The sequence below is a fragment of the Netta rufina genome (assembly GCF_964035555.1).
Source record: "Netta rufina genome assembly, chromosome: 2".
Taxonomy (NCBI): Eukaryota; Metazoa; Chordata; class Aves; order Anseriformes; family Anatidae; genus Netta; species Netta rufina.
In genome coordinates this window covers 57,125,771-57,140,278 of record NC_140124.1, presented here as the reverse complement: position 1 = coordinate 57,140,278, position 14,508 = coordinate 57,125,771, and the positions used below count along the sequence as shown (strand labels likewise).

Here is a 14,508-nt window from a genome sequence, read left to right as displayed (position 1 = left end):
CGCACTTCTTGCTCTGCAAAGGTTCCATTTGATTTCAGGGGAACCTTTGCAGAAGGAGATATTGCTCACCATATGTAATGTTGGCAGGATAAGATTCCCCCTTCCATCTCACCTTTGGGAGGAGAGAAGAAGGAGATATGAACATCAAGGCTCAGTATGCCAAGACTTGAAAACATATTTACATGCCAAAGCGGGACTCCTGCTTTGAACACCAGCCACAACAGCTCTTCTGCATTTTGGGTTGTTCATTAACAGAAATCAATACAAGCTGCCTTTTAAGAAAGCCAACGCTTATTTGTTGACACACTGGGTAATTTCTTTTAGCAGAAGCATTGATGCTTACAAGGTGTGCAGTAAACATGGCAAAACCTCAGAATAGCAAGGCTACAGAAGATAATACTTCATTTCAGTGCAAACTTAAAACATAAACCTAAGTATGTGGAGAGAAAGAGTAATTATTAACAAGCAGGGACGTAGATGTTGTGCCTTTACCTGCAGGCTCTTTTCCTCTATCTTTTTCTGGAGAATCTGAAGGCACTTGGTGAAGTCTGTGAAATCTTGATCCATGGTCTCTATTAACTCACATCCCTAGTGAAGAAGCAGCAAAAGAGAGAGAAAAATAAAATTAACACAACTTTCAGTTTTGAGAAGTAATGCTCTCTTTGATGAAATTAATTGCAGTTAACAACTCCTAAAGTCTCTGCATGGAGATAGAAGAATCAAGTAAAAGGCTATACCCTTACAGAGCCCAAAGACCCATCTAAGTCCCAGCTGAACAAATTATTATAAACCAGCTCTTTGGTAGGCACAGGAACAGATATTCCAAACCTATTGAGTATATTCATGAGTTTGGATAAGCATGTTCTACGATATTCTGCTGGCTGGACAAATTCTGGTGTGGTGAGCTCTGGGTCATAAAGAACTTCCAGGATCAAATTCCAGGAAAATGATCTCCCGCTCTGGTACTACACTTACTACATTTCTGCTACATATATTGAAATGTGTATAAACGTATGTATACAAAATTTTCAAGTTTCCCAGAACCACTGAAGTTGTTAATTTGCAGTAATATCACAACAATCTCCTTGCAGTGGGCTAACATAGATGAGAACATGTTGAAGTGGAGAAGAGCAGAAGTTCAGACTTCTTGAGTGCTAAAGCAACTCCCGAGCCTCTGATGAAGAGCTGAGTAAGGAAAAATGAAATGTATCTACCACATAAAGTCACCACTCAAAGGGGCTTCAAAGATACCAAATACCCATACAGCTTCATAAATTAAAATAAGAACCATACATGCTGGATTTAGAGGTTCCCTCTCCTACCACTTCAAGGTCCCCTTAAAAGCCTCCTAGCTTTTTCTTTACCTGACAGTTTTTATGTTTCTCTATACACCATAACAACTGATAAGAGAAAAACATTCAGAATACAGAATCTTTGCATGTGTGCCTGTGTATATAAAGTACATTATTTTGTTACATTAGGAAAAAAAAATTGAACTTTTACGTTGCTTTTACCTCAGTGCTAAAAATAAAGATATAGAGGACAAAATTGCCCAGATCAGCACACAGAGAGTTTGGTGGATTGCACACAATAAAATAATGAGTCTCCAGTAGAAGGACATATGCTATCACTGAAATGCTTCCCCACACAGCCAGAACACATATAAAACCCAACAAAACTGTCATGCAGTAGGGGATCTGGATGAAGTGAAAGAAATGAGGAGGAGATAATGGCATGCTTTTTATTATACCCCTTACTTTTCTTTCTTCCTTCCTCAAAATCTTCTAAAAGGAAAAATGGTCAAAAGTAAAGCAGAAACTTTCTGATACCCCATGTTGTACTAAATGCCTTCTCAGGTAGGCCTGTTGAAGTGAAGCAAGCTTTAGATGCATTAGCAGATGTCACCATATACGTCCCTTTGCAGAAGCAACGTTGCTACCACCACAAAGAGGCTAGGAAAAATGCAACTGGAATCTGAATTCAGAGCTAAGTTTCAAACAATTTGAAGAGCTGCCATGTTCCCACTCTTCACCAGGAATGGCCAAAACATCAAATTGGCAGGGAGAAAAAGGCCTCAAGCCAACTGGGGACTGCAATCAATTTGGGAGTTGTGCAGGGCCAGCCAGAGACACTGAGGGAGCCTAAGAAAGGTATAGGGATGTTCTGGCCCATACAGTTGGACCTGAAAACTTCTGAAGTGAATTTGTTAATCAAAGCCCACTCTAACTGAAAAGACATGTCATCCACTAAGAGCAGGCTGCTCTCAGGCGGGCTCGTTATTGGCAGTGACAGTGGCAAGAGAGACCGCTGTGAGCAGCTATAAACAGACAGAACCCCCCCGGTCTTGTACAACCAGCTTTTGAACAGCACAGGAACGTGACAGATGCAGACAAAATCAACTGCGGGGACAGCTACTGCATGGCATGGGAGAAGAGGGGAACATGAGTTACCAGCTCCTAAATTTGCAGTAGAGAAGGAAGTCTTTTATCTTTTGCCAGGACCATTCCTTGGCTCCCCGGTGCTGGCAGAAGTGGCTTATAGGTACTGATTTATAAATAATAGATTTAACCCCAACCTGCCCCCAGAACTTCTGAAATACTCTTTCTGGCACTCACTAACAAGCCTGATATCCTCCTTAGACAGTCACTTCTTGGCAGCTGCAGCTACACTGCAATTCTGCTTTCCACCCAGGAAAGAGCAAACTTACTCAACATCCTGTGTTTTTAAAGGGATGATGTACAACAGCTTAAATTCATAGAATCACAGAATGGCGTGGGTTGGAAGTGACCTTAAAGATCACCTGGTTCCCACCCCTTTTGCCATGGACAGGGATGCCACCCAGGTTGCTTTGGGCCTCGTCCAGCTTGGGCTTTGTCCAGCCTAGGCCTCATCCAGCCTGGTCTTGAATACCAGGGCATCCCGGTTGGGCATCCACAACTTCTCTGGGATTAAAAGCTTCTCTTCTGTTTAAAAACATTTCACTTGAAGTTAGTTCTTGCCTAGCTTTTTCAGGATGTTCTTTGATAAGTTCTTTGGAGCAACTACGTGTCACTTCCAAAGCAAGATGACTTCAACATAGTGGCTGGAAGGCACTATCGGTCATTTGCCACAGCTCCAGAAGAAAGCTGTGAAGTACCACACATGGACATTCCACGTTCAGCCCTGCCAGGGTGTTTTCCACATATAGAAGGCCTTGAAAACACAATCACAGAAATGTGATTTTCTAAACTTGTAAGTGGGATGTCAAATGCACTATTTGTCATAAATGCAAGTTGCTGTACCCATGGTATTGATACCAAGATGGTGCTGTGACAGAAGTAGCTAAAAATGAAACAGTTCAGCAGTGGTATCCTAAAACTGTTCACTCACCGTCTGCACGTTTGACACTTTATACAAGTACTACTGTAGATCACAATGAAAAAATGTTGACAGAGTGCCACCAGTAAAGCCATCAATTCCTTCAAATTAAACTCTGATTCTTCATTTTCTTTCCACATCAAACAGACAAGCAGTTTGGGAGCTGACGAGATTTTAGATCTGCTCCCTTCGCCACGACAGCAAAGAGACTGGCATAGTCAGACCCAAGGGAGTACAGGCAGCAGCACTCTGCCCGTATCCTCTCTCTGACCCTGCCGGAGTGAACGAATGTTCAGTTCACGTTCACTGATGGTGAGAGTTTTTGGTAAATCTGCTAAACCTGACATTAAAAAATCTAATATTGTATACCACAAAACTGGGCAACAGTTCAGGTGCAGTTCTTGCCAACCTTCACCATATTCACAAATGACGAACATCTTCAAGACAAAGCTTTCTGATGCAGCCAGGGTTTAATGAAAGGACCCTATAGTAATTGCAAGATAGGCAATAATGGTTGTAGTTTTATAGAATCTGCTCAACTTAATAACATTAACCTTTGGTAAGAAAGTTAAAAAGCCAAGCAAATGTAACATTAAGAAAGGTTAGAAAAATCAATAGCACACAGCAGGAAAGAAAACAATAGATTGCATCTGATGACGATATAACTTTGCTGAGTGATAGGATGAGGCACACACAGAATTAGACTTTGGCTGTTCTGTCTCATTATAGCAGTTATAGGAGGCACATTGCTAAAGAAGGAGGAGTGTGCCAGACACACATAATAGGATTATTGAACCCTATATTTCAGACAGACACTGAAACCAGACAGGCACTGAAATGTCAATCTGAACATCTCAGTACTTCTCCCGTTTTTAGAAATATTATGCATCACAGCATGCTGTGCATTTGAAGACAGCAGTGTGTAGATGTCCATTCCCACATGTCCTCATTAATCTCTTAGTAAAAGAAAGTTATGTTTGTTCTTTTTTTTCTCCTAATCTTTATAAGCATGAAAATATAATTAGGACAGAATATTTAAGATATCCTCATTTGCACTATATTTCCAAGGCCCTCCTATGGCAAGACCTCTGAGTCTAGCTTCTGAAGCCTGTGTCCGGCTGTGCTCAGCACGTGCACCAGTGATATCCAGTTCAGTCTTTTTAATGACTGTTGTTGAAGTAAGGTTCAATTTTGAGGTATCAATCTCAACACAGATGTACTCATGTATAGTGTTAATGGCAGACAGAGGAAAATCATATATCCTGAAGCTAAAAGAAAAGAGATGAGACAGCTTATAGAGCCTCTCAAAACCACCGCACAGACAAACGGTAAAGTTTAAGAAAGCTGTATAAATTAATTGGCATTTCTAAAGACTCTCCTTTCACTAAGCCTTACCTGCCGTCTCACCTAACAGAACAGTAATGCACCTGTCAATCCCAGCACCACACATGCCGGCTAAGTAACAGCTACAGATTCACAGAATAATTTCAATTGGAGGGGACTTTGGCAATTCACCTAGTCCAACATTTCACTTGCAGTAGCTCAGACTAGCTCAGGTTACTCAAGGCCCTTTCCAGTCCACATTGAGCACCTCCAACGATGGAAACTCCTTAACTTCTCTGCGCAACCTGTTCCAATGCTTGACCACTCTGAAGTGGTCTGAAGAAGAGTCTGGTTCTGTCTCCTCTGCCCTCCCAAAAAGAAGGGAAACCTTGTAATGTCATCTCTCCCTCACTTCTCTTCTGGAAGTTGAATGAATTGATTTCCCTCAGCCTTTTCTCATGCATCATGCGGTCCAGACTTCCCTAATGTATATTTCCCTTACATGCACTATATGGGTATGCAATATTTCCAGCTCAAAACCTGACAGGGTCTGCAAAGAGGCAGAGGGTATCTAGTTTTCCTCTTTTTAATCTAAATTTCTGGCCCTAGGGAGTTTCAGCTACTTCACCTCCTGGATCTCTCTTACATTTCTGCCTGCTTGAAGAAAAACCCCTAACATCTACAACCTTCATATACTAGCTGCAGTCACCTGAATGTTTTCAAATCCCAAAACATTTTTTACACAAATATGCAGACAAATATTTACACTCCGGAGTGAAATGGATCCAACACAAGTGCTGCTCTAGACCAGGCACTGATGAAGAGAAACGGGCCCCAGGGTGTGACTGCAGGTCATGGACCACGCCTAGCCAAGAACATAGATGTGCATCAGTATCAGAAAGAAAACAACAACAAAAAACTAGCTTGGGAAACATTCTGGAGGTGACAAGTCACCCAAACAGTGGTCTTCCCTACTGTTGGTCAAGTGTTTCACAACTGATCCAAAATAACTGCCCCAGAAAGGAAACTGAATGCTAGCATGGGGCAGAGAGGGAGCAGACTAGAATGTTCCTGATAACGTTTAAAAGGGGCAGGATTGGAAAAAAGAGAGAAAACAAGACCCTCTAGCTTAAGCTGCTGATAGTTATAAAAGCTGCATAGATTTCCTATAAGCCATAAATTAGTGGAGACTTATGTAGCAAGACGGCGCCAAAACCATGGAGCTGGTTTACCTCTATGAACTACAAACCAGGAGGAAATTAGTCAGTTGAATCCTTTTGCATTTGCGGAGTAGGATGCAAATACAGAAAGCAAAGCAGTCATGTTCACTGATTTCTTTTGGTAGTTTCAAATACTTCGAACAACTAGTATTAAAAACCTTCTGTTCTGATCAGCTTAGTTATATGAATTGCCTTTTGATTTTTGTAGTAGAGTCCAGGAAGTGTAATTGGAGAAAATGATATAGGATATTTAAATAGCCAAAAATACATAATTGAAATGCATTTTCTTTCATTTTTTGGACTCAAATTTGGCTGACCACTTGGCATCAGCACAAAACTAATACTGTACAGATTGCCTGGCCCTCAGTTCTGGGGTGGCTGATGATTTGACTCTTCCAATTGCACATTAGGTGGTGCTGCCATTCAGATTAACTACAGGAATTTATTAATCATGACGAAGCGTATGCACTGTAAGCCAAATAATGGAGATCTCCAGTGACAACCCCCTCCCCCAGAACAAACAAAGAATATCCGGTTTTGACCATCACTTCTGTCTAACCATACATAACACTATTTGATTTATTAAGCAAGTATTGCCTGGTGGCATGAGACAAACCCAGTAAATATATGTAAACATATGCACACCTCTGCAAACCGATAGCTACATGAACTTGTCAAATTTGAGAGTGTTAAAAAAAGGGCAATGTACTTGAAACTTTGACTGCAACAGCTGCAGCCTCTCCTCCCTTCCCCTCTTTCTATTTTGATACGGTCTTTTTCAAAGTAAATAAAATGTTTCCTGTTTGTGTTTTTAATGAGGCAGCATGTGGCTTCTGATGGAGGATAGCTTTTTTATACCATATATTTGATGTGAAGATAGAAGCAATGAAAGTGGTCTTCTGCATTAATTACGTTGCCCCCTTTCAAAAGAAAAGTCTATTTATCATGAAATCATGGCAATTGCTTGAAACGAACAAAATATAAATCTGTTTATTTGGTATTTAAACAATACCAAAGAAAGCCAACATGCCTTCTTTGCCACCTAGAGCAAACTGAAGTGCAGAAAACCAAAGATAATAATCATCATAAATCACAGCAACTAAACCCAAACAAGAACAACAACTTCTTAAAGGGAAAAAGAAAAAAGCCAAACAACAAAGCTAACCTTATATTTTCTGGATAAATTCACAGTGATTACCTGTACTGCAGTAAATTCTTTGGATTTATTAAGCCTCGTAAATAAAAGCAAGCATCTTAGATACTCACCCACAGGTCAGAAATTGCAACAAAACACACAATTACAATACGTTTATCAAAAGATCACTAACAACTTTTACCACTTTTGAACAACCAAGCGGAAAGGTAAAGGTGTTGAGTAAAAAACTGAAGTAGAAGGGCTTGTTAGCAGCTGTAGTCTCAAATTTACAATCCATGCCCCTCCATACCCATTTCTGGCATTTAAACAGTCAACCTACATTTGTACATCTCTGTGCAACCCAGACACGTTATCTCTCCAATCTGACGATTAAAACTGAGCACAGCACAGCAGTGACAGCCACCTGCTATTTTTGGATCTTCTTTGAAATTTCCCTTATGTGGCCTTTCTTGTCTAAAAACAAAAGTTCAGAGAGGGGAATTTTAATTGACGGTCAGGCTGACTCTATAATCAGTACCGTGAAAATCTTTTGTCTACCAGGCTGATTGGGCCCTTTGGAGCCTAACCTATTGATAGGGCTGATTAGAGCACCTCTCTTTCCTTGGAAAGTAAAGTGTAAACGGAAATTGTTCCTCTATCTGTGTGCATTTATGTATGAAGGTAGCTCGCGTAAGGGAAATCAGAGTGCTGGAACAGCGTCAGCCTCTGACAGAAGGGAAGCACACGCCATCGATCATGGACAACATAGGCCACTACCTATGTCAGTGAGAGTCTTTTTTGTGGACTTGAATGCACTTTGAACCAAGACTAAGAACTGTAATGTTTCTAAAATGCTGTAACTTCATTTAAACACATATTAAAGCTAACATTATCTTTGGCAGTCAGCACAAATGACAACACAAGTCACACACTTTCCTGAAATAATGCTGAAAACACAAGCTGCCCCAAACATAAACCCCATGTCCTGTAAAAATTGAAGAATAGGGAATGCAGCATTCCTGGAAATTCAACCATCTGAGGTATCTTTTATGAGGTGGGAGGGAGGGAGGGAGAGAAGCTGCCTGAATTTCAAATCCCGTAACACTTTATGCACAGCAACCCAAAGTTATTTATTTATTTATTTTTTAATTAAAAGAGCTCCAGGTTAACAGCTTTTGCTTTTTATCACGTGGTATGATGTGGTATGACAGATGCTCTAAAGAGCTAAAGTTAATAAGCAGGAACTGCATGTGAACTGACTTCAGTTTCCAGACTGATTATCAATTCTCAAGATTCATCTCAAGGTAAGAAAAACAAGGGGAAAACAGTAGGGCTTCTACTGGGGTGATTTCAAGGATCTGGGCTGGCCAATTTTAGCCATTCTGAACACCGTCTCTCTACGACCCTTTGGCAGCCAAGGGACTCAACAGTAGCATGACTGTGAAAATACACAAAAAAAAACAGATGTTAAACAGAGTGGCATAAAAATCTCTGCAAGGCATTTCTAATCATTAGGATTATTTAAATATACATGGCCAGTGCAGCTAATCCCTATCTCTTGCATTCAGGATTTATGTGAGGGAATTCTTGTTCCTAAGCTAGTATCTGTCAGTATTTCCCTATTTTCAGAGGTATATAATTGATCTGAAAAGAATTTGGATTGCGAGAGGGGAGCTGCATCTCAGATATCGATCACTGAATAGAATTAATTGAGAACAGGCCCCAAATGTGCATTATGCTCACAGAAAAGGTGCTTTCTTACACAACTCTCCCAACATGTACAAAAAGAGTACAAAAGGATACAAAGATTTAATTATCTAAAGACAGCAAATTGAAAAGAGAAATATCTTCCTACATGTGGATAAAACTCCAAAATTTGTACTATCAATACAATTCAGCAACACATTCTTCATTTTGGTATTGGGGTATTAATGAAAATAGCAAGATTAGTCCCAAGACTGATCCTTTAGGAAAGTCACTGATTACTTCCCACTGCCTGTTAGTTTTCCTTTATGAACAGCCTCCTGTCTTTAATTCGTGTTTTAACTTCTAGCTGGGCTAGGTATATGGCCTGATAATACTCATTTTTTTTTCCTTGTTATTGTTTTCTCTGACAGTTTCTAAAGCCTCTCAGACTCAGCATAAAAGCTACATTTTACAAGGAGCAGAAAAAACTTTCTTTAGGAGGAGATTATTCATTGTTTAGAATACCTCATCATTATAGAATCAGTTCATAAAGACCAAAAGGAGAATGCTACGTGGTATGTATCCTGAACTCCATTCAGTGGGTCAGCTCCGGAGCTCAGCATTTTAAATGATATGCTGAGCCCCTCTTTCTTCTCCTTCAGTTTTGCAAGCTTCTTTGCAAGCATATTTCTCCTCCTCTGTGAAGGACACATTGCTATTTATTTAGCTATAGCATTTTTCACTGAACTGAACTTTGATGGGTACTTCTGAAGACCGAATACATTTTGCAAATGCATAATCTGCACGTAGGCCAATGGAAACGGGTTTCTCAAAGTCAAAAGAAAATTAATTGAAATCATTCTGTATTTCAGCAAGTGATATTAAGATGAAAGCAACAGCAAATAAAATAATAAGTAAACAAATAAAAATCAAACCCAGCTTTATAATCCTTTTCCAAACATCACCAAACCATCTGGGAGCAATGAACACAAGGAGCTGACATGTTGACATTCTGATAGGCAGAAGGGAAAGCTCAGGAAAATGAAACCCCTGCCCAGCACAGCAGTTCTGACTTCATCGCCAGCAAGTGTTCCACAGAGTACAAATACATTTCCAAGTGAAATTCAGGATATATTTCCACATAGATGAAGTAGATTCTTGAATAATCAAAGATCACACATCATATTCACAAAGTTGTATTTTCAATTTGTGGAGGGGCTCAGCTACTCCTAGCTGAATTGTGAGGTTGCTGAATAAACATTAAGTCTTTAGGTCTGAAGTAACTTGATTACTTGGTAAGTTGGAAACCAAGTTTATCTTCCAGGTATACTTCAGTGCCTGCTTTTTCAGTAGTCAGATGTTGCATGTTCAGTAGCAGAAGACATCCTGTAACTGGGCTGTATATCCTGCTCCCCAGCTCCCTCTTCCACCTGATACATAACCGAGTACTCAAGGGGGACTGTTCAGCTGGATAGTGAAATATCCAGCTTAGTGTATTGGAAACATTGGGATTTCATGTGTGAAATGCTTCAGGTTTTGAACTGATGATAAACATTATATTGAACAAAATAAATAATGTGTAGCCAACTAACAGCAATGGCTCTATGAGCAACATGGAGCTTTGCAGTAAGAGATTTTGCATTAGTACCCATAGGTTTATCTTAATAGGATATTGCTTTCCTTTAAATAGCAACAGTGCTTTTCTGAAGCTTAACAACAACACTTCTAGCACTCTGTACAGATAGCTAAGGTTCCTGGCAAAGGGAAGCTAAGCCACTACAACATGTACAGACATTACAGAAGGCACTGCGCTGTCACCTCCTTGTGCTAAGAGGATCTATTCAGAATCCATTCCACTAACTATTCTGCAGGCTGTGATAAATCCATTGGACAGGTAATATTTTAGGGTATACATCCACCTCCTGATAGCATGGCTCCCAGTCTGATCTCTATCAATGCTCTAGTGTATGCCTTAACTGAATTACCCTGAACAATCTCTATGTAAAAGATCAGATCCCATGATCTTCCCCTAGATGACTGAGAGCAGAATTTGTCCTTGTACATCTGTTGTTGACAAAGGGCAATAGAGCATTCAGGGGTCATTCAAAATTCAATGTGCAAACTAAAGCTAAAGTGCAAAGAGCTGCAACTTGTTTGCAGGAACTGAATACAACAAAAAAAGAAGATTGGACTGAACATACTGCCCCTAAAAGACATTGTCCTAAAGTATTAGTTCAAGTGTCAAAGAGAGTTGGGTGCACACATTAAAGTAGAGTGGCCTAACAGAGTATCTGGGACATGCGAGGAAGCAAGACAAGCCATTTCCCTGATGGCTGCATATACAAAACACAAGGCTCTGGAGCACCCTGCTGTGCTTTGAGCTTCCCGTCAATTATACAGGTTAACATGACTGCTGTAGGAACCTGACATAATAGAGGCATTAATACCAACTTTCAGGACATGTAAACATGATATAAAATTTCTCTGAAGTCCTATTCTAACACACAATCACACCCGGAAACTTCTTTTCCACTTCCCTTCATTCTCGCTGTCCTTTATTTTAAACTACTGTTGTTAGAAAGAAAAAGATATCAACACCTACTTCTGCATTTTGATCAGAGATCTAAAAAACACTTGCAACTTCAAGAAACTGTGAGAAGAGACATCAGAAGATCACCAGAGCTTTCTGTGCGCTTTTTTTTTTTTTTTTTAAAAAAAAAAAAGCTTATGCGATTCTTCCACATACATTATTTTGACTGAACCTTGCCTGAACTGTAAGTAGTTGGCTTTCCCCAAGCACCTGGCTAACAGCTAGGCAGGTTATGTCTACACTGAGCAGGTTCAGAACAGCCCTATGAACAAATCCAGACCTTACCCTACGACTCAAAAGCGTCTTCCTGCAAGACATTTTCAAGATGTCTCGAATGATGAACATCAGTGACTGCCCTTTAATCCATCCTGTTAAAGGTTTATCAGACATTTCTGAAGGTTTGAGGTCACTAGGAAAGAACACACTTTCTTAATGTTTTCCAGGGCTGGATATTCTGAAGGTGATTAATGTACTAACATCATAAAATATGGAGATTGAACAAACGTTTTCAGTAATCCTGTCCATCTTTCTAGAGAGAAAGTTTTCTATAGTATCCTCTCAAGTGTTGTGTCCACTTTTATAAAAATATTCTTCAAGACTCAGAGATTTTACTTCTTTCCGTCAGAAAAATGTACCACACTGAAACAGAAACAGACCGATGTTTCTCCTGATATTTATGAAATGGACTCTTATTCAGACAAATCCCCCCTTGCATGTCGGCGTTATATAGCAATATATCCCCAGTCCCTGTCAATGCCAGTATCTCTCTAACTCTTTCCCAATCTATCTTTAAATTCCTGTTTCAAAGTCCCTAGCATCCAGCCAAAGAAAACACAAAAGGAAAGTCAATACGCAAGCATTACACAGAAAGCAGCCTTCCTCTGCTGACAGAAGGCATTACAGCTGCTCATTTTTTTGCACAAACCCATTGTGCTTTTACTTACATAATGGGACTGCAGTCCTGTGCCTGAATTTGACCACGAAAATTACTTGTGATGAGAGGCTTTGCTTTTTAAGCTGCAACTCGTACCCTAAATGCCAACACATTCCAGTACATTCAGACACTTAATAGTTTTCTCTTAAACAAAATCTCCCCCAAGGCCTTTCATTCCACGTCTGCCTAATTATGAGTTGTCCACCCATGGCATCTGGAGGTAACGCCCTACTTTCACTATTCATTGTGAATTAGTCATCTCTTCTCCAGTCTTCAGTATTATAACTCCCATCCAAATGGTTTGGAAAGCAATTGTCTTGTGATCAAGGCACTGAGACAAGGTTCATCAAATAAGGATTCAGTCACTGGTGCTGCCATGGGAATCTTGTATGATCTGGGCAAGCCATCAGCACGCAGCTACATAGTCATGTCGAGGCACTCAGTGGCTCCTGTTTTCTGTGGGTGTTAGGCTTTGGTTTTGGCCTCTCTCTCAGTCCCATCACCATGCAACACTTTTGCTTCTCCTATATTAAAATTCTTAAAATGCATACTTTCTTCACCTTGACTTATACAAAAAAATAAGTTTGTATAAAAAGGTATCAATCTATTCTGCATCCTCATTTTAGCCATCACAGAAACTTTTGCTTCCTTCGGAAATTCAAAAACTAAGCACTCTAGAATTACATGCTGCATCAAGTAAAAATAAAAATACCACAGAGGAAGTACGCAACTTGCTTCTTTTTTCATTTGAATGAATCACATTGGAGATCCACAGTGGAAATATTTTTTAGAGCAGATTTAAAGCAAAAGCTTTTTTTTTTTTTTTCCAATAAAATTATATTACTACTAAGTAAAAGAAGACAGTTACTTAATTTTCTTCATGCAAACTTAAAGAACCATGGTTGCACTTCCAACTATTTTATGTCAAGTCAGTACTTATATTCCCCACACACTGTTTCCAGCTTTTCTGTGCACATAATGCAAATGAAATGCGAAGCTGCAGCTTTCAGCTATATAGTTTTTTGAATGTGACGGCTAACTACTAAAATTGGTACCTGAATGCAGGGCAGTGGAATGTAAAATACATCGTTTTAAATGGATTAACTGAAACAAACAAACAAACCTAAAGCCACTCTGATCACTTCATTCAAATTGTTATAAAGCATGTAAAAGATTTTGCTAGATTGTCAGAATGTAAGTAGGAAATAACTAATGCAGACTTCAGTAAGAATACACTATAAAGTAAAGAACTTTGTGTTCAGTACTTTTTGCAAAATACCATATAACACCTTTTCTGGCAGTAAGAGCAATTTCCTTCACTTTTGGCAAGCTCAGCCAAAATTTTGCTAATATTAAACTTCATACAGTGTTATAGCACCAGACATTTTAATTAACTACTTATTTTTCCCAAATAATTTGGCTGAGTGAACAGAGCTCATTTTAAAAAGAGCTAAGATTATCATGTGCAAGAAGAAATACAGTCCCTCATTCTAGAAGAATTAGTAGGTCATCGTAAATAACATCTGCATGCTTACTGTAAATCATTTTGGTGGCAGAAGGTACTGCCATGCAGTCTGATCAACATTATCAGTGAAGCACAGCCAATTATTTTGATATGTTTTTATGACAGATTGCTGTTATTAGTCAACATTAGGATGTTTGATGTTGTTGCATAGGGCTGCCATTCCCCAAACTTCTTTTGTACACAGAATCACACACAGGGAATCACTGGACGGCTTGGGTTGGAAGGGACCTTAAAGACCACCCTGTTCCAACCCCCTGCCATGGGCAGGGACACCTCCCACCAGACCAGGTTGCCCAAAGCCCCATCCAGCCTGGCCTTTAACACCTCCAGGGATGGGGCATCCACAGCTTCTCCAGGCAACCTGTGCCAGTGCCTCACCACACTCTGAATGAAGAATTTATTCCAAATAGCTAATCTTAATCTCCTCTCTTTTAGTTTAAATCCATTAATCCCTGTCCTATCACTACAGTCCCTGACAAAGAGTCCCTCCCCAGCCTTCCTGTAGGCCCCCTTTTAGGAACTGGCAGGCCGCTCTAATGCCTCCCTGGAGCCTTCTCTTCTCCAGGCTGAACAACCACAATTCCCTCAGCCTGTTCTCACAGGAGAGGTGCTCCAGAAAAAGAAGTGTTTCTGCAAATATTAAATTTAGGTGAGAAACAGGGACAAGGGTTTTCTTTCACTTGCATCATGTAACGTTCAACTTCAAGCCCCATTTTCACTTGATTGCAAGTAATCTGT

At 39.9% G+C, this 14,508-nt stretch overlaps 1 protein-coding gene across 1 annotated transcript in view; it reads right to left on the bottom strand.

The window, feature by feature from the left end:
- Positions 1 to 14,508, bottom strand: part of TPK1 (thiamin pyrophosphokinase 1) — a 316,605-nt gene that overhangs the window by 125,181 nt on the left and 176,916 nt on the right. The window contains exon 5 of the mRNA XM_084306926.1: positions 493 to 588. Coding sequence (XP_084163052.1) covers positions 493 to 588 — 96 coding nt within the window. The remainder of the gene's footprint in view (positions 1 to 492; positions 589 to 14,508) is intronic.